The 21,775-nt window shown below is 37.3% G+C and overlaps 1 protein-coding gene across 1 annotated transcript in view; it reads left to right on the top strand.

Annotated features, from left to right (window-relative positions):
* Positions 1–19,558: 19,558 nt before the first annotated feature.
* LOC145672094 (retinal homeobox protein Rx1-like) overlaps positions 19,559–21,775 on the top strand; it is an 80,467-nt gene continuing 78,250 nt past the window's right edge. Inside the window, exon 1 of the mRNA XM_081741356.1 lies at positions 19,559–20,258. Within this exon, the coding sequence (XP_081597482.1) occupies positions 20,036–20,258 (223 nt within the window). The 5' untranslated portion in view covers positions 19,559–20,035. The remainder of the gene's footprint in view (positions 20,259–21,775) is intronic.

Below are 21,775 nucleotides of genomic sequence, written 5' to 3'. Positions count from 1 at the left end.
GATCGTTCAATAAACACCACTGAATTCGCAACCGAACCAAATGCAAAAAATAAATAAATAAATAAATAAATAAATAAAATAAAATAATCATGAATATTAACTTTTGACATTATTCTAGATATGACTGAATTCTACAGTTCCATTGGAAATTGAGTATTTAATTTGACCACCAAGTTTGGTCTTCATTTTGAAAGTGATTTAATGAATTTTTCAAACATCCTCTATATATTCGATTAGCTCTTTAAAAAAATTATAAAATCCAAACGTAATTTATATATTGTTGTTGGATTTCTGGAACCGGAACTTTATGATGTTAGGTTCTTTTCTACGTTTAAGTTTCAAATTTTTATGTATGCTCTCTTTGTTTTTTAGACCAGCCATTCAGAGCAAGGTTTTCCTTATTCACACCAGGCAAATGCCGGGATGGCATATAAGTTTCAGGCCGCTTCCTTCTCTTTCCTAGGATAGTGTGATCGCCGAGAGATGTCATCCTTCGTACGTGGCGGGCTAACATGTTTCATACAGCTTCCGTGCTGAAAGGGGTGTTAAACTCCAATCCACAGAACAAAATATTTCTATTCTATTTTAAAATAATACTATCATTTCAAAAAACACAATTGCATTTTTGGATAGTTCTTAAACAAGGATGAACAGATCATGAGGTCAGGGCCGGCCCTAGGCAATTTGCCGCCCCGTGCAACGGTATGATTTTTCGCCCACCTTTCTCCAGGAAGAACAAATCTTAAAAGCCACGATTTTAAGTGCGTTACCCCACGATGTACAACGAAAGGGGAGGGAAAGTGCACTCGCACTCAGAAAGGCCTAAATACTACAAAAACAATCTTCTTGTGTTTTTTTTGTGTAAATAATAATCTATTATGTTAGTGAAATAGAAAGCAAACACACCTGCAGAGGAAAGATGGTAATCTTTATTATTATTATTATTATTATTATTATTATAGAATTCAATATGGAGCTTCAATCTCAATATATCAGTTTGCAATTCCAGTGCAACTACCTCTTTTATTTTTATTTCTTGACTTTCTTTCTACATTTGTTAAAAATTTTAAAGAACAACTTGTTTCCACTTCAATGATAGGCCTAAGGAACTTGTTTCTGACAAAGATAAGACTAGTTTTCATAGCAAAACTGTGATAACCAACTAAATGGAACAGGTGTTCGCTACTATTCGAGAATTGAGTTGTTGTATTTCACAACAGTCAAGCAATTCATGCTGGGATTTGCTTTAGCATTGTTCATATGGCCTTAAACTAATGCGACCTAAACATAATTTATGAATGTCGTACTGAAATAGAAGGTCAGCTTAGTAAATTTAACTACCATCATCATGAAGTCTGTTTCCAACAAAAAAAAAAAAAATATTTATTTTAAATAATATAGTCATGACAGAATTTTGCTGCCCCTCAAAACTTGCTGCCCCGTGCAAATGCACGTGTTGCACATATCTTAGAGGCGGCCCTGTATGAGGTCCACGAAAAGCATGATTTATATTTTCTAGTATTAACAAAAGAAAGCTATGAAATATATGTGCTAGTGTAAATACATACCTTTCCTTTATAACTTCGATTCACTTTATAATTTTATAAATACTGTACATATAAATATATCAATATCGCTACACGTAAACTTAACAATTCTTTCGCCACCAATTTAGATGCACAACGTAAGTGCTACGAACAATACTGTAACAAATCTTAATTGCAAGACAGGTCTTCAAATAAGGTAGAAAAATCACAGCAATTAGTGGACATTCAGTCAGGAAGCGAATGAAACAAAAGAGTGAATAGCCAATCGTTGAGATCTTGTGATTTCTTCGGTTCTACTGACATTTAACGCATTCAGCTATGGAGCGAGTGCAAATTGCGTTCTGTTAATTCTTTTGTTCTTATTTTAGTCGGATGCTGAATGGGGTACTATATGTTACTGCCAACACAGTAAAAAAAAAAAAAAAAATGGTTGTGTTAATTCAACTCAATTTTAACACAGGGCAGTGGTTCCAGCGTGACTACCACTATGCAGTGTTAGTTCAACACATACTCCGCGGTGTTGGCGTTTAACACAGGGGGTGTGTTACGTCTTTAACACACAACTGGTTTTGAGCCGTGTCGTAAGCGTTAATGAACCACAAGAGTACTCCCCCAAAATATGTTAAATTGCCTATATGCGTAATGTTTACATTATGCTGAGTCTAGAAAGCACTTTAAACAAATAAAAAAATGTACTCTAGTGGAAGGGGGCACGAACCACCAACCTTTCAACTAGCCGCGTGCTCTTCCGACTTGGCCACGAAGGCGATGAAGAAAATGTCGCTTGTACAGGGATAAATTGTTGAGGTCTTTTGAATTTGGCTAATCAGAGTGTTCTTGTTGATGCGTTTGTTGCTTCTAGTACACAATCGCTTAAAAAAAAAAGAAGCAATAATTGCATCAAATGTGGGAGACGAATTTAGAACACCTAAATGGCACATGCCTAGCACATCTTGTGCTGTTAGGGTTTCTTCAGAAACATTATGTAAAACAATTGAAAACACATCGCGCTGTTTGCATTTTGAAATTTTGGGTATACCTGGATTTGTTTAAGTATTTCTTTCTACTGTGTTTGTCTGTAGCTTCAATTCATAAGCCTTTATAATTAGATGCCCAACATATTTGGCAATCACGCAGAAAACAATACCGAAGATTCTACACTTGTGTTAATTTAACACACAGGCTGTGTGTCATTTAAACTACCGGCATTTGACACACAACTCCAAATGGAGAGTGAGTTGTTCTAACCACTAGTTTGTGTTATATTTTAACACAATCGTGTTAACACATAGGCATGCCGTTGAAATAACACAATGATTTTTTACAGTGAAGAAACAAAAAAAAAAGGTGTCTTGAGTTCGATTTGAGTAAGTTTTCGATTTTCTTTGACAGGGAATGAATGGAAATTGCACTTAACTAAACACTGTTAATTACTGCTAAAGTTAATAAATAACGTGATAAGAATAATAAATCATTGATTTATGCGAGAAAGTTGTCTAGTTCTTTCTTTAGTTGTAATGAATGTAGATATTTACAAGTGGACTGACAATTGTGAGTAACTAACTGCTAGGAGAAACTGAACAACATTGGATACAATTTTCTATTTAACAGGATATACAAGCAAGGGTGCCGATTTCTCTGTAAATTTGGGAGGGGAGAGCATTCAGATGCAGAAGGCATACATAAGGATTTTAAGACAAATTGCATTCAAATTATGTCAAATATTTTGCCAAATATTGTATATTCATAACAACAATCGTGGGGCCGCGGTTGCTCAGTGGTAGAGCGTTCACCTCTGGTGCTTGGGGTCTCGGGTTCAATTCCAGCCCCCGCCAAATGAACTTTGTGGTGGACAAACACCGTGTGCGTGGGTTTTCTCGGAGTTTTCCCTTTCCTCCCACTTTCTTCATTCCACCATTTCATTCATTATTCATCATCACCGTCATTCATTATTTAGCCTAACCGGCATATGATAATAACAATGCGGGGGTCCACATGAGCTTTGGGGGACCCGAGCCTCCCAGCCCCCCCCCCCGGGTCGGCGCCCTTGTATACGATGATGATACAAAAAAAAGTTACAAAGCCTATTACGGCTTATGTGTGAGATATAGCTGGAAGGTCAACACACCTGATGATAGACGGCATTAATAGTTCTCGATGTAATCAGTTTTTGTTCAACCGGTTATGACAACTGCAGATAAAAGAGTCGCGGTGGTTCAGTGGTAGAGCGTTCACCTATGGTGCGTCAGGTCCCTGGTTCGATCCCCGTTCAAGCCAAGTGAACTTTGTGGTGGACAAACACTGTGTGCGTGAGTTTTCTCGGGATTCTCCAGTTTCCTACCAATTTCTTCATTTCACTCATTTCTCATCATCTCGTTTAGCCTAACCGGCATAACGGTGGGACGTAAAACCTAAAAACGGCAGATAAAGTTTTCTATACACGTCAAATTCTCGTAGCCATCGCATTTAGCGGCTTTGACATAATCACACTCAATAAAACAAAAAACACACAAAATCTCGCAAGACTAGAAATGAGAGTAGAGTTAAGCAAATATTAAGTTTAGTTATTTTTTTTTTTTGTTTTTTGTTTTTTGTTCGTTTCATCTTTTTTTTTTCCAATCCCTTGTTTAGGTTTCACGTCCTTTTCCCCTTCCCTTTCCTTCTTCAAAATTATGAAATAAATAAACCCAAAAGAGAAATCATTCGCAATGATGATACTTCGCCGGTTTTGAATGCTCAAGGCACCTGCTGACAGTAACGCGGCTGAGCGAATGAAAAAAAAAAAAAAAATCACATGCCAAATAACCTCTTCATGGATATGGCATCAAATGATGCCACATACTTATCGGGAAAATAATTCGATTTTTTTTTCACGAAGAAGAGTGCAAACTGAAGGTAAATAAAAAATAATATTCTGAAGCACTTGTTTTTACTTAGCATCAGTTCGCACTCTTCTTCGTGAAAGAAAAAAAAATCGGTTTATTTTCCCGATAAATATGTGGCATCATTTGATGCCATATCCGTGAAGAGGATAATGGTGACCAGTCAGTTTTTGCTTTAGAACAGGGAAAAAGGTGAAAGTCACTGGGGCTAGATCAGGGCTATAGAAGGGGTGTTTTCGACTTTCCAAGCGTAATGTCAGTGGTTGAAGTATTGGGTTTACCGCTATGTCCAGGGTAGAGACCTGCACGGGCCGGGCTTGGGCGGGCCGACTCTGTTATTTCTTTGGGGCGGGCCGACACTGTTATTTCTTTGGGCCGGACCGGGCTTGGGCGAGCCGACACTGATTTCTCTTCAGGTCGGGCCGGGCTGGGGCCGATCAATTGCAATTCTTTAATAATTATTGATTTTCGTTAAACGATAATTGGAATAAAGCCAAACGTTGAAGAAGTGTGTCTGTGAAAAATGTTACAAAGAATGCAATAGCTATTTACAGTTTGTGTTACTTAGCGGCTCCACTTTCACTATAGAGGATTGCAGGCATTATGCGGTAAATTGAGCTCTGACCTTGACCTTCACTGAACTCAAAATATAAAAAGAAGGGGTGGGAATGTTTTGCCTGTCGCTAAACAATATTGATATCTTTACTTTATGCTAAAAATCAACTAAGTTAGATTTTTGTTACAGGGAATGGAGTTTTTGTTCTCTCGATGACAGGCAAAGTTCTAGGAGGCAATGGTACCATTTGGAAGGCAAGAGTCAGGTTGTGAACCAAAGTTTAGAAAATGTTTCTGAGGGTTAGGTCAAATTTAGTACTAAATTTTGAGAAAGATTCGGGCTCGAACTAATTTTTTTTATAAAAATTATCGGGCCGGGGTCGGGCCAAAAACTTTTAAAATTTATCGGGCCTGGGCCAAGAAATTTGAAAAACTTATCGGGCCGGGCCGGGCCTGAAATTTTCAAAACTTTTCGGGCCCGGGCTGGATTGGGCTCGGGCAGAAAAATTCGGCCCATGCAGGTCTCTAGTCCAGGGTTGTCATTAACAATATTGATCCGTCTTTCTTTGAAGGTACCATGCCACTTCCTTACATATTGCTTTGAAATTTAGCCCCCCCCCCGTACCCCTCTACAGTCTGCCTATGAATGTCAACAGGTATAGTGGTTTCGGCTTACAGGAACCGTATCACTGATCCCACTTCTACTCTTGACTAATTTTCGAGACGAGTCATCATTTTCGAGACGAGTCGCTTCTCGGGTATACATAATCAAAATCCGAAATCTTTAAACCTGCACCAAGACAGACATGTTAGTAATCTACAAATAAATTTTCTTTAAGAGGCCCCATCACGGCGAAATTAAAATACCGCTAATTATACAGAAGTTATGTGATATATTCAAATAGATAAAAGATAATCGAAATATAGAACAAGAGCACCGTAGACCATATTATTTTACATGAGAAACCGTTATCACGACTGACTCACCTGCTTTCGTTTTCCAGCCGTTTTGAAAGTCGTCATTTATTTTCGCTTTTATAAATGGCTGAAAACGGAAAGCCACTAGGTGACTTGTGATAACGGTACCTCACGCAAAATAATATTGTTTAGGGTGTTCTTGTTTCACATTTCAATTATCTTTTATCTATTTGAAAATATCACATAATTACTGTAAAATTAGCGGTATTTTAATTTCGCAGTGATAAGGCCTCTTAAGTTACAGTGAATAACATAAAAGTTTTATGTTTTATAACTTTTTCGATCACCCCTCGTATTTTTCACATACATTACGTGAATAAGTTAATAATTTAATCCAGCAGTTAACAATTACCTAACTGGTTCAGATTGACAACAAACGAACGGCGCCTTTTTAGTGCCACAAAATTTGTTTTTTTCATTTTTTCAAAAACTACACATGAGATTTTACCCTCAAACATGGCATTTTGTTCACCTTGATCTGATCTATCAATTGACCTATGTCTTACTTGTGTACAATATTAGAATTGAACCAAACTTAAAATCATACTTTTTTTAAATGTCATTCATCGTACCGTGTATTATATGCTGCATCTTCCCGATATCGTAATGAGGCCATGCTTTAGTATTATCCTATCCTAACTATATATAAAACTACATGAAATGACAAAAAATAAAGGGGTACTTCCGGTTGACGTGGAAAATTGAAATTTGGCATGATTGTAGCTTTCTGGGACTAACCCACAGGAAAATTGCCAAATGTGAATATTTTTAATTTTTAGGAGATCTAATGCGGCGATGAAGAAATTCCCCTTGTTATTTAAATGGGCCTTTTTATGGACATATAATCTCATATTTTGGGTACTTGAAATTTGAATAAAAACTTAAAATTCGGTATGCTTGTACCATTTCGTTATCGTTATCTAAGTCAGTCACCAAAAATTAAAAAATCAACTGTAAAATGGTTTTACAAGGAACTGAAAAATCTTTCCCATGTTATTTATATGGGACATCACCTACACCTCAAAATGTTTAGGCCCTTCCGGCAGGATTAGAATGATGAAATTTTGCAAGATTGTAGCCTTCTGGGACTAACCCACAAGAAAATTGCCGGAAGTGAATATTTTTAGAGTTTTAGGTGTCTAAAGGGGGGATGAAGAAATGCCCATGTTATTTAAATGGGCATTTTCTTAGGATACAAAATCTTATATTTTAGATAGTTTAAATACAAAAAGAAACTTGAAGTTCCGTAGAATTGTAGATTTAAGAGATGCGAGGCCGTAGGCCGAATAAACGCGGGATCTAAGGGCGGAGCTTCTAGCTAGCCAAAGGCTAGTCTTCATTCTAAGCCCATGGCTATTTATAAGCGTTCGCCACGCGTTTTTATTACTCATAAGTATGCTTGGAATACGCTGACCATGTGTTTAAATGTGGATGGCTAATCACAACCGTGAAAGCAATAAAAACGGGGGGAAAACGTCAGCTCGAGCGTATTTGGTGCGTTTCGGGACAATAGACCGCCTGCTGTTTAAAAGGTGTCTAAAGGAAGGAAAAAAGGAAAGACGTGTTGCTAGACAAGGGGGATTTTAGAAAGAAACAGCTGCTTGGAAGATGTTTTGTGCAGAGTATTGTATCTCTGTTATTATAGACCTGAACCTGGCAAAAAAAGACCTGGAAACCCTGACTGGTTCGCAGTATGATTTATAGCTCTGGATAAAGTAAAATTACAGAGCAGCCACCTTGATCGCGTTCACGCACGTTTCGAAACGCATTCTCAAATAGACTAACCCTAAAGGTGGCGTAATTATCGTGCAGCATCAATTTTTAGACTTACAAGGGAAGTATCAATGAGCTCATATTGAAACCTACTGTAAAATTTCACTCAGAGGAAGGAAGTCCCACAGAGAGACCGCACACAAAAAAACAGCTGCGTTTTTCAAGTGGAATTAACCAAAATGGCAGATTGAAATGTCACGTATCCATGTCGACAATTACACAATACGTTCAGTACCACCCCTTGTAAACTGCTTCTTAATAATAATAAGTCAATAACAACAATGTGGGTACATACTATACCTAAGGGGAAGTTGTACGGTAAGGTGAAACTTGACGGCAGCCATCTTGAATTCAGGTCAAGTTTTGTAAATAAAAAAAGGGCAATATGATACATGATTTTGGGCTGAATTTAAGCAGAAAAATAATGGTAGCAATAGTTTTAAGATACGTGCATTTGGTAAAAAGTTACAGACATATTTATTGTGTATGTTTCTATGTGCACAACTCTCGAATGAAGTAGCTGTCCAACAACTTGTAAAATACAAAAAAATAGGAAACACCCTCATTTTCCCAATTTGTCCCAACTGTTGCTGAGCAAAGCTACACACTTGTAGGAGATTAGTCGGCAAATTTAAACTTGCGAATGTGGGCTTTGGATATTGTCAAGGAACTTGTACTTGGCATGTGTAAGTTTATCGCATCCCGAGCGTGGCTAAACAGCTTCAAGAAATATTTCCGAATTTAAAGCAGGAAAATCACAAAATTCATATCTCGCGCTTACACATATGATGAAGAAGAAATAGACAGAACCGCACATCAGTTCATGGAGGCAGCCAGGGAACAATTTGTGAGCTATGCTCTTGCTTCGATTTACAACGTGGATCAAAGTGGTTTTGTCTACGAAATGCGATCGAAACGGACCTTGTCTTTTATGGGAGAAAACCCTCACACAATCGGTCTCTCTATCGACTAATGCATTGACGCATTCATACACAATAATGTCCACTATTACTATGAATAGTTCCCTTCTTCCAAAATTATTTGTTGTGCTTCAAGAGCTAAGTGGAACCTTTGGTCCCAGTTTCCAAACTAATGTTTCAGGCTGACAATCTCATTGTCACTGCCACTAAATCTGGGAAAATGGGGAAATCAGAGTTGAAATGTGGTTTAAAAAAGTGTTTTTCCCTTTCTGTGCAGAACAGTCTGCTCTGCTTCTGGACTCTTGGACAGCTTACAGTGATACCGTTTGTCTTGAAGACATTCCTCCAAATAGCACTATTACTCTTCTCCAGATACCTCCCGGTGCCACACAGGGAAAATCGAGCCATTGGACCTTTTTTTTTTTTTTCGACAGTGGAAGATTCTTTACCGTCGATTGACAGAAATTTTGATCTCGAGAGACGATATTCATTTTGAAGTTTACCACAGAGACAATATACTGAAACTGCAGTCTTGCATTCATTTCCAGTTTTCCTCTCCGTGGTCCAAGGACATGATTTTATATTCATGGTATGCAACTGGGTACATACAAGAGCGGCCTCCTGCGTTCATAGTGCCAGTGCACTGCCGTGTCGTGACAAAACGCTGTAACTTTGGTGGAGAAGTTTTGCGAAAATGAGCCTTAAAGTTTTCATTCGAAAATGTGATCTGTATCGTGTAGAACCAGTGTATCTCGATTTTGGAAACACGTGGTTACATGTAATGTTACGTAAATGCATGTTGTGTGATTAAATTTGGTGAAAACTGATTGGTTGACCATTATTGCCTAGTTACACTGGTTCTACACGATACAGATCACATTTTCGAATGAAAACTTTACGGCTCATTTTCGCAAAACTCCTCCGCCAAAGTTACAGCGTTTTGTCACGACACGGCAGTGCAATATTGAATTCAGACCACTACACGCGAATGTGAAGGACAGTATGAGAACAAAGTGCTTATGCGTTGTGCCTGGTGTGAACGGAATTTGTGTTTCTCTCATTCCATCGATGAGCCTCATTTCTGCTTTTCTTTCGTAACTCATTGAAATGTATTGTGGAACTATCGAGTAGGAGTTACATTTCAATGGCGACAACTTATTTTTGGACAGCTGCTTCATTCGGGAGTTGTGCACATGGAAACATACACAATAAATATGCCTGTAACTTTTTACCAAATGCACGTATCTTAAAACTATTGCTACCATTGTTTTTCTGCTTAAATTCTAGCCCAAAATCATGTATCATATTGCTCTATTTCTATTTACAAAACTTGACCTGAATTTAAGATGGCTGCCGTCAAGGTTCACCTTACCGTACGATTTCCCCTTAGGTATAGTATGTACCCACATTGTTGTTATTGACTTTTTATTATTAACAGGCAGTTTACAAGGGGTGGTACTGAACGTATTGTGCAATTGTCGACATGGATACGTGACATTTCAACCTGCATTTTGGTTAATTCCACTTGAAAAACGCAGCTGCTTTTTTGTGTGTGGTCTTTCTGTGGTACTTCCTTCCTCTGAGTGAAATTTTACGGTAGGTTTCAATATGCGCTCATTGATACTTCCCTTGTTAGAAAAAATCGTTTTTGTCGATTTTCTAGAAGTATTAACTCAATGAGTTCTATTGATTGCTATGTCTCCTCTTTATTTTTTTGTTAAGGTCTAACAACATTGAAAAGCTCATTTCGCTAGTTAAATCTTAGGGATGCACGCGAGACGAGACGAGAAGAGATATGGACAAGTCTCGTCTCGTCTTGCAACATCAAATGTTGGTCTTGTCTCGTCTCGCAAATGTGAAGTCTCGTCTCGCGTCTCGCATAAAACTTTGAGTCTCATCTCGCGTCTCGCGCGAGACTTTCTCGCATGGTCTCGCAGTCTCGCATATATTCTGAGTCAAAATTTTGCAATGTGTTATTCTATGGCTGTTAATGAATGATGACGTGATATTCTGTCCGAAGGCAGGTATTTGACCTAAAAGTCCCTTGGCAAGGTGAGTCCATGGTGGTTTGCCATTGCTTTCCATGGGATGAATGTTCATAACATCCTAAGGAGACGGAACCTAGAGTTCAACATGGTATCCGAAATTGTTGCCCGTCCGCTCCAAATTAAAAGAAAAGTTGTGCTGGAATTTGATTGCTGGGCCATTAATTTTCGTCAAATTAATAGCATAATTTACAGCTAAACCAGCGTAAATTGTTGCTGGATCCAACATTGTTTTCCAGCTTAGAGGTCTCCAGCAATATTTGGTTCTTCTAAAACATCGTCGCCACTATCAACATTTACATTTACACATTTTGGTCGTTTCCTTGAAGGGTGATTTTCCATTATAAAGATGTTTTTATACCACCAAAAGCGCTTATAGACAACAAAAGAACTCCTCACAACACAATACGACCCAATTCTTTCCGTTCGTTCGCGCTTGTAGCAATGTTGCATTATCACATTTTATCAACTTTCGCTTTCAACTTATATAGCGTTGCCAGATCTAGAAAATAAAATTACTGACAGATATAGGGCCATTCCTACCATCTCCAACCAAACCTATAGGGCCATCCTACCAAACCTTCCGAACTAGAGGGGGATGTTTTTGATAAATATATAGAAAGAAAATACTTATTCCATGTAAAAATATCATGTTATTTCTGCGAGCCGGGCCGGGGACTTCCCCGCCATCCCCCAACATTAATCGCTAGTAGTAATGTGAAAAAGACAGAAACAACAGAAATATCACATTTCGCAGCAATAGCGAGTCTTATTTGCTTTTCAGACCAAAAACAAAGTTCATGTATTGGCGCGCGCCCGCGTGTATGTGTTTGTGTCGCAAAATAAAGTCCTAAATCGATGCTGTAATAAATTTCCAATTTACAAAGCATTTCTTTTTTAGAAACTAAAGAAGGCTTTAATTCTGAAAATCAACCTTGAATAATAATAAATCTCATAAAATGTCTAGTGCCCCAATCACTTTTTTGTTCCTGGAGGCATTAACGCTTAACTTAGAAAACTCAATAAATGTAAAATCACTAAATATACAATTAAATGTAATTCATAAATGTTGCGAGACTGCGAGAAGTCTCGCGAGACTTCTCGTGCGAGACTTAACCGAGTCTCGTCTAGCGTCTCGTCTCTCGTCTCGCATAAAACCTTCACTCTCGTCTCGCATATAACTTCACTCTCGTCTCGCAAATGCGAGACGAGACGAGACTTCTTGCGTCTCGCGTGCATCCCTATTAACTCTGTAGTTATGTTTACTTATTCGCGTCATATTTAGTAAATCCCACTGCTACTGCTCTAGAATCTCATTTAAATCCCCAACCAGAGCTACAAGAATATAATTAAATTTATATATATATATATATATATATATATATATATATATATATATATATATATATATATATATATATATATATATATATATATAAGAAGAAATTTTGACTGAAAAAAACCCAGATAAAACCCTTTAACGTAGAAACTATAAATTTGGTCAGTGCATAGGATTTTTGACGTAAAGTACCACTAAGGAAAGATTTTTGAAAATTTTACGAAGAAGGGAGGAATAGGTGTGGCAATTATTATAGTAAAATATCCATATCTTGGAACTTCTGAAAATTACATACATTTGAAATTTGACCTCGATGATAAAGGAAAGATGTCTATATTTTGGGTTCTCTTAAGGTTATATATATATATATATATATATATATATATATATATATATATATATATATATATATATATATATATATATATATATACAATTTTGTTTTTAGGTTCTTAATTTGAAATAATTAGATACATATTTAACCGCTTTATAATATTTGACCTAAATGTATTTATGTATTTATCGATACAACAGTCGTTACTGCCCGATTACAGTATCTATACATTTGTTACTTAGAAACATAATGTTAAATTGTAATAATATTAATACTTGAATACAAAATATTAAATTACAACGATACTGATATTTGAATGTAGAAAAAGGGCACGGTAGCTCAGTAGTAGAGCGCTTACCTCTGGTACGTGGGATCCAGGGGGGCGATCGGGGCGTTAGCCCCCCCAGAAGACAAAACTTTCTTATTTTATATATAAATAAAATCCCTCCTAGAGTTTGGAGCTCTTAAAAGTAGTTCTAAGTAGCAGTATTACAATTCTCCCAGGACTAGGTCCTGGATCCGCCCCTGGTGGGATCTCTGGTTCGATCCTCTTCCAAGTAAGATTGTGGTAATGGTAAACAACATGATGCTCGTGGGATTTCTTGGGGTGCTCCCACTTTCTCATTCCACCAATTCGTCCCTTATCATTCACTTCTTTTAATCATCGTCTGCCTTAGGATAACAGGCATAACTGTGGGTCGTTAAACTCAAGGATTTCATTTGTTTTTGATTTTTTTTTACAAAAATACTCACAAGGAAGGGTCACGCAATGGCTCCGCTGAGATCCGAACAAGACAATTGTGTTTGCATTTGATATGTTATAACTAGACGAATCCCAAAGTTATACGTGCCACCGGGCGGAATGTGAGTTACAACATAATTTTGTAATGTAAAAACTAAATAAATAAATAAATAAATAAATAAATAAATAAAAAATAAAATAAAATATAAAAAAATTACCTGGCAGAATAGTTTGAACCGAGTCATTTGTTCGGAAACAGTTAGGTAAGTGGAAAACTCGGACAACACGTATCCCATCATTTTCAACGACAAACTTTTTGGGGTAAAAAAAAGTTTGCCCCAGGGTCCTCGCAGGGTCCAAGACGGGGTCCAACTCAAAATTTTCAAATGGCAAGGGGGGTTAAGTGGTACATCATTTGAAATCAGTTGTAAAATGAAAGAAAATGCAGCAAGTCTTGACTCTCTACAACAACCCTGTGCAAAATGGTGACGGGTCAAAATGTAAACAAAAACTTAATTTGAAAGTCCATGGTCACCCATATAAATCGGAAACGGTGAGACAAATGTGAAAATAGGAAAGGAAGTGTGACGTTATTTTCAAAGTACAATGATTTAAGTTAGTACATCTTATCCCAGGGTCCCCACAGGGTTGTCGTGACCCGCCGCAATTTTGGACAGGGTTGTCGTAAAAAGTCGAGACTTGCTCCATCTACTTTCATTTAACAATATCTTGCAAACGATGAGCTACTTAACTCCTCTTGCCATTTGAAACTTTTTAGTTGGACACTACCTGGAACCCTGGGACAAGACGTATTAACTTAAATTGTTGTACTTTGAAAATAATGCCACACTCCCTCACCGTTCACACTCAATTTTCACATTCTTCTCACCGTTTCCGATTTATAGGGGTGACCATGGGCTTTTCAATTAAGTTTTTGTTTACATTTTGACCCACCGCCATTTTGCACAGGGTTGTCGTAGAGAGTCGAAACTTGCTGCATTTTCTTTCATTTTACAACAGCTTTCAAACGATGTGCTACTTAAAACCCCTTGCCATTTGAAAATTTTGAGTTGGATCCCGTCTTGGACCCTGCGAGGACATTGGGGCAAACTTTTTTTATCCGAAAAAGTGTGTCCTTGAAAATGATGGGATACGTGTAGTCCGAGTTTTCCATTTACCCAACCGTTTCCGAAAAAATGACTCGGTTCAAACTTTTCTGTCAGCTTTGTAGCTTTTACATTACAAAATATGTTGTAACTCACGATATTCCGCACGTATAACTTTGGGATTCATCTAGTTATAACATATCAAATGCAAACACAATTTTCTCGTTCGGATCTCAGAGTAGCCACTGCGTGATCCTTTTTTGTCAGTATTAGTTTTTTGAACGACTTTTGAGAACAATTAAATATATCTACATCTTTATAACCCTTACTAATGTTATTGTATGTAGCATAAATTCTCATGTATGTGACGTACATAGTGCATTTGTATGTGTCTTTCTGCAATAGAACAACCTACTATTGCGCTTGCGTGTCTTGAGGGATGGAACCTGTCATTGTCTTTGCAATTATGTCTGTGCAATCTATTTTGTTGTGCAAAAGTCTGTGTAAGCAAAAGAACTTGTTCAAGTGTCTGAAGAGTAACGTTACCAAGTAAATTATCATACGGTTCATGTTTAGGGTAAAATCCTGTCCTTTTGTATGTGAAAAAAAGTAAAAGAAAAGGGCGTAAGTAGAAAAAAAGTATGAGAAACACTATTACTATTATCAGATCTCCATATCTCAGAATCTCCAGACCAAGCTTCTTAAGCTAGAAACTTAAAATTTTCACACTACATATTGTAATATCCCATGTGAAGTTGTTTACAAACAAATCCACGCATCAAGTGTTTATAAACACCACCTCGTGCTTCATAAAGAGGAACTTCCACCAGGGGGACCTACAATCACCTGCAGACGACGTTTAGCCCCTCCCACGGAGCAGAAGACGAAATTGAGGCAGCAGCGCCACCGCCACCCAGGGATACTATAAATTGGACAGAAGAATCCAGCTCAGGACCAGATTTCTGGTGACCCTCCTCTAGTCTGCTTCGGGACTTTAGGAGTAACCTACCCCAGGGCCTCTAGTCTGCTTCGGGACTACGCCTTTCCTTTCTCCTGGCTTTGCCTGCTTCGGGCCTCTGACTGGGAATCCTAATCACAGCCACTTAGTCTGCTTCGGGACTCTACGGGGATCCTGTCTGCGACCACTCGGTCAAAGACTACCTTTTACTTACCTTTTGAAATAGAGATCAGATTGTATAGTATTTTGTACAAATACTTTATAGTGGATTTTATAATAAAACTGGTACTGGGAGTTCGATTCCGGACGGTCTTTTTATTAATGTGTCTCTTCCTTATATGAGACAAAACTACACAGAAGATTACAATATAATTTAAGACGTAAGAAGGATTTCTGGAAATTCATCCAGGAAGGGGGAAATTTGAGGTTGTAATTATTATAACAAGATGTCCATATCTCGGAGTCTCTCTAATTTCATTTGGGACCATCAGCTACAGAGATGTTTATGAAAGGACCAGCGTAACTTTGCGTGTAGATCCAAAGAAAGTTTCCCGAAAGTTACTAATGCTTGTTAGAGGGAAGTTCAAAATTCATCAGGCGAAAAAAACTGCCAAAACCAATGTTGTTTATTACCAAGAGTATATTCTATCCACAGTTTATATAGTCGAAATGCCAGCATTGATTGGCGACAACATCCATCGTGTACTGAAGTGCACCAGGAAAAAGCAAGTCACATGGACAAGAGATGAATGTCCTTTTAATCAATGATGCGTGATAATATGCAACCCAATTGTATCTAAAGTGAAGGTGGTTGCATATCAGTCAGGTACTTTCCATATTCTAACCAAACTCTTTTACACAGGGTACAGATAACACTGCTACTTGAATTTTGTAGGGGGGCGCGGTGTCTCAGTGGTAGAGCGTTCACCTCTGGTGCTTGGGGTCCCTGGTTCGATCCCAGCTCGCTCCGTGTAGACTTTCTGGTGGACAAACACCGTGCTCGTGTGTTTTCTCGGGGTTCTCCCATTTCCTCCAACTTTCTTCATTCCACCATTTCACTCATCTCTCATCATCACCGTCTCCTTTAGCTTACCCGGCATAACCGTGGGACGTAAAACTTAAATATTTCATTGCATGTAATACATATGTATAAGACTCTTAACGAACAAAAATATAAGAAATTAGAGGTTTTCTCGACTTTTAAGAAGCTTTACATAGAGTCTCAACCATACTCAAGTCTTGTACTTAAAGTTGTGTGTACCTTGTCCAAAAAATCTTATAACTGCGCACATCTAATATAGTATTTAGATAACCGTTTCTCGTGTTCTTCCACATTAGGCAAGTTGAAAACTAATAACGACTGACAACCAACATCCGAAGAAAAATCATTACGAAATAGTGCACGCAACGGAAGTATCTGGGTTTTAACCCAGCTTAAGCAAGATATTATGTAAAAATAAACATTTACTATATACACAGTAGGGTAGAAGGGCGGAATTGGGTGGCGGGGGTAATTGGGCGGAAAACTTTTTTAAAATGTATATTTTGTATTTCAATATATTTTTATGGAATTTAATTACACTCAAATATTGGATGGGTAGATGTTGATAAGAAAAAAGCTTTGATTAATTTTGAGACGGTGTAATAATGACACACACACAAAAAATTGATTTAATTGAGAAATGACATATTTGAAACCGAGTTTCAGGTTTGTGTGTGTATTGATTTGAGTGACAGTAAATGGCGCATCTGTTAATGTTTTGAGCCAGATTTTTTTTTTTTTACTTCTGCTTAAAAACATCATAAGGATGGTGCTAGGAAGAGCAGCAATCTTGAATCCTGACTGCAAGGCAGTTAAAATTTTGTTAAAATTTGTACCTCCTAATTACCCCCAGGTAGTAACTGGGCGCATGATGTAGGGATAAATGGGCGGAAAGCATTAAGTGAACATTTTTTGGTTAGAATTCATTTAAATGCTGTGTTATCTTTGTCTTTTGTGGTGTACACTTTTGCTTCATAGTGCATTATGCTTATTAAGCTATTTTATTCAACTTAGGCCTCCAGTGGCCGTTTCGTATACCAATAGTGCTGATGCTGTAAATAGGACCTGCTTATTAATCCAGAGTTCCAACACATGTTCTATTGTAATAATTTATAGTTATTTGGCGTTAGTCTTATTACATTCTCCTATGCTTGTTTGAATATCAGGGCCTGTTCTCTTGTTTTTCTAATTTTTTTACGTTTTCGGCCAAAGTTTTGACGGCTTATATTTTTTTTCGCATGTGATACATTTTGGATTAAATTCACAGGACAATATATTATGCTATAAATAATAAGTGAAATTCTTGAAAGGGCATTCAAATAGCTTTATGATTTAGAAATAAGTTACTGCTTATTTTGCGTAAACAAAGGTATATATTTTTTTGTAGGCTACGTAAAACTATTAGTTTTTTTTTTAAGTGGAATACAAGTTATATACATCAAATGAAAGCTTGGGCTTTCTTCAGTTACACCCAATCACCCTCATGGATTTATGTGCACCGGTAATGATTTTAATCGTTTTGCACCCAATTAACCCCTTGGGGGTAATTGGATGGAAATCAGAGCAACAACAATAAAGATGTTGCAGTATCAAAAGTAAAGATGCTGAAAGTCTACCACTACCATAGTAGGTGCACCAAAACCTGCAATATAAAATTAGTTTTTAAAAACTAGAAAAAACATCTATAACCTGTGAGGAAGAAATGGTTGAAACAAACATACCTCCCAATTCCCCTTTCTACCCTATACATATACATGCCAAATTATGTAAAGTTGAAAGCTTGCAGCTCCTTTGATCAACTTCTGTGTACGCCACTATTATAAAATATTCCGCCTCTTTTTCTTGTTCTGGTGGCTCAGTGATAGAGCGTTCACCTCTGGTGCATGCGGTCCATGGTTCGATCGCAGCTCGCACCAAGTGAACTTCGTGGTGGACAAACACGTGTGCGTGGGTTTTCTCAGGGTTTTCTCGTTTCCTCCCACTTTGTTCATTCCACCATTTCATTCATTTCTCATCACCGTCTCCTTTAGCCTAACCGGCATAATCGTCGGACCTAAAACTCAAAGATTTCATTTCATTTTTTATTGTTCTCCTGCTTCTTCTTCTTCTTCTTCTTTGATATTTCTAGTAGACGAGGGGCGCACCCAGGGGAGTCCAGTGGCAGGGGCGTACGCAGGAATTTATTTCGGGAGGGGTCTAAAGCGTTTCGGGGAGTCCAAATACAATTTGAGGCTAAATTATATGAAAATTTCTAAAATTGCCCCTAAAATAGACTACATTTACAAAAAAAATCGGGATGTCGGGAGGGTCCGGACCCCCAGGACCCACCCCCTGCGTACGCCCCTGTCCAACGGGTCCTGACGTCCCAAAATTTCCTAAGTCGACATTCATTTGTACACTTTCTTAATAAAATTAATATTGTTTAACAGGGAAATGATTGATGTAGTATGAACATTTGATCTTCCACTTCATAAGCACTTTTTCTCTTATAGAAACAATCTAATTTTATCATGTTTCTACCTTTGGAGTGGGAGATACGGGTCCGATTCCGTTGGGAACTCATGTGGTTCGGATCCCACGTTAAACTGTAGTTCTACGTCTCATATAGCCTCGCTGCTGAACGGGACATTAAACTCAAAATCAAATTAAATATTTTTTTTCTGAAAATATAGGTGGGATTATTTTACAAGTAACTTATCGGGTGCAGAATAATACACGTTCAATACTACATAGATGTAGTGGCTTGTTGTATTGGATTCCCCTCCCAAAGGTTAGACCCACCCCAATATAAATTTCGTGCCTGCATTAGAGTAAATATACTTCGGGGGCGCGGTGGTTCAGTGGTAGAGTGTTCACCTCCGGTGCTTGGAGTCCCTGGTTCGATCCCTGCTCGCATCGTGTGGACTTTGTGGTGGACAAACACCGTGCTCGTGGGTGTTTTTGGGGATCTCCCGTTTCCTCCCACTTTGTTAATTCCACCCATTCATTCATTTCTCATCATGACCGTCTCCTTTGGCCTAACCGGCGTAGCAGTGGGACGTAAAACTCTTTTGCATATTATAATCAAGTGTGTTACATTACTGACTTTATTTTTAAACTTTTCCTTGTAAGAAACTGATGTAATACAATTATTACAAAATATCAATCTGTAAAAGAAATTATAAAACTTTTTCTGTTTCTTTCCCTTTGGAAGAATATTTTTGTTCGAATAACTTGTATGAGTTTAAATAAAATAATAAAAAAGAAATATTTAGAATACATGGAAACGAAAGCTTTTTTTTTTTAATATACAAGAGAAGGCACGAGAGCGGGGGAGCAAATTTAAGGGAGAGGGTGAGGGTAGAAGAGAATAACAGAAATCGCACCAACTTGAGGACGGTTCCGCCGTGCTTGGACTCGGAGCGGGGTGGGCATTTGGGTGGCTTCATCTTCTCAATGTTTCTGTACTTGTGTTCACAGGGAGAGAGCATGCGCATATTCCTGACGAGGGCAAACTTGGAGGAAAATTTCGAGGAGAATGATAGAAAACGACCTACGTGTTTCACCACTAATTGATCGTATTTTGCAACACCGTCCCGTCACTATAGTTTTCTCCCTTCTATATTAGAATACAGTAGGTAATTTGTCCCTTTGTGTCTTCTTCCATTGCTAAATCTAATTACAAAATTACGTTAACAAAAGACATTTTTCTTTATTTTTTTTAAAAAGTGCATTGAAAGTTTATTATTAAAGTTAGTATTAATATTTTCGTAAATTAACGATTACCACAAATTTTCCCCGAATACTTTGACTTGCTTCAAAGAAAAAAGAAAATATGGAAATAAAACCGACGGATGTTCCTGAATTAGGAGCTTTGCGAGCTCCAAGGACTATCAGCAACGTCAGTGGTGGTTATTCCATCAATGGTTTGTTGAATTCCATGACTGGAGGTTCTTCGTCGACCGATTCTTTGGCCACTATGGCTGGGCTCAGTGGTTCTGTGGCTATTCCGGGCCCATCTCCATTGCTCGGAACTTTTGGCAATGCAGCAAAATTTGGTAAGTGGTTCAATAATACTGTCACCTAGTTAATAAGCTATGCGAGGTTTTATTATTATTATTATTATTATTATTATTATTATTATTATTATTATTATTATTATTATTATTATTATTATTATTATTATTATTACAAGTAATACATGGGTCTCTGTTAGGTGTATGTGTGTGTATCACTGTTAGAACTATTGTTATTATTGTTAGTAGTATGTGTGTCACAATTTGCTACTACACAGTATATATATACTGTACATACATAAAACTAGCTGAACTTGTGCTCTCTCTACACAGCGCATCACTCACATATGAGTATGGATCTCCTTGTCATTCCTCACAACATCTGTAAATATTCCTTTACAAACACAAGTGAAAGACGTCTTGATAAAAATCGGCAAGGGGTACCATAAAGGGGATTTTTTTTTTCAATATATCGCACCGTTGTAAGATTTGAGCCTACTTCCGGTTGGAGTTTCTAATTTATGTATGATCAGTGTTTTCTTTCTTCTCTCATGCAGTATGTAATAAGCAAATACATTACACACACAATTAATTATGATATTAGTGATATATATATATATATGGTGTTCATTGGTCAAAACACTCCAAACAATAAAGATTCATCTTAAACTGGAGAAATGGTTATCCTTCGTTTTTCATTATCATTTGGCCATGAAACTAACGCCGGTTGGGGATGTATAACTCGAAGGATATGATGCTTTACTTTTCAAAATTTCAATACTTCCAGTGTACCCTTAAAAATGTAATAAATAAATAACATAGTTTTTTTTTTAAAAAAAATATTCAATTAGAACTAAACAATCTACACAACATTTGCAGTCGACCAGTGAAAACGCCATCTTTCTAGAGCTTGTGGTTTCCGAGATATCATGTCAAAAGAATTGGCCACAAACATATAAACTTAGCATTTTAATATATAGATTCATAAAAATAAGCAATTTATTGCATAAGAATATGAACTATAATTCTAGACTCTGCGGGAAAAACAGTATGTCAGAAATTGGCCAAAATTAGAAAAGTCAAAATTGGAGATCTATGTGTCATGTTCCACCTCCAGTTAACTTAGTACAAGTCAATTGTAAACGTGAGTTGAATAATTGCGTCTTGGTACTGTTAGTATAAGTGATTCATACTTACGCTTGGTAAAATAAAAATATCGCCTCCTGAAAACCTGCGTTCTTTGACATATACTGTTTCTCCGGTCTACTCAGTCTAGAATTATTCTTAGCAAATCTATATATACCTTTTAGCGACATTAAAATGCGTTTTTCTTTTATTTTCTCGAAAACTACTCATGAGAATTTGTCCTTGTTGTGTTCATGTTGATGTGTTCTATTAATTAATATATGCCTTGCCTTTGAGCAATATTTATACGTAAATATACGTTGAAGTTTAAGACTTATTCATAATTGTCGATTATATCTCATTAAATCACACTGTATACTGTGATCTTCCTAGTGTCATAATGTAAAATTTGTGCGTTCATAAATTTCATCTTA

This window comes from Thermobia domestica, chromosome 15, assembly GCF_964235325.1.
Source record: "Thermobia domestica chromosome 15, izTheDome1.hap1.1, whole genome shotgun sequence".
Lineage (NCBI taxonomy): Eukaryota > Metazoa > Arthropoda > Insecta > Zygentoma > Lepismatidae > Thermobia > Thermobia domestica.
The sequence above is the reverse complement of the archived record's forward strand: the minus strand, read 5'-3'. Positions and strand labels throughout refer to the sequence as shown.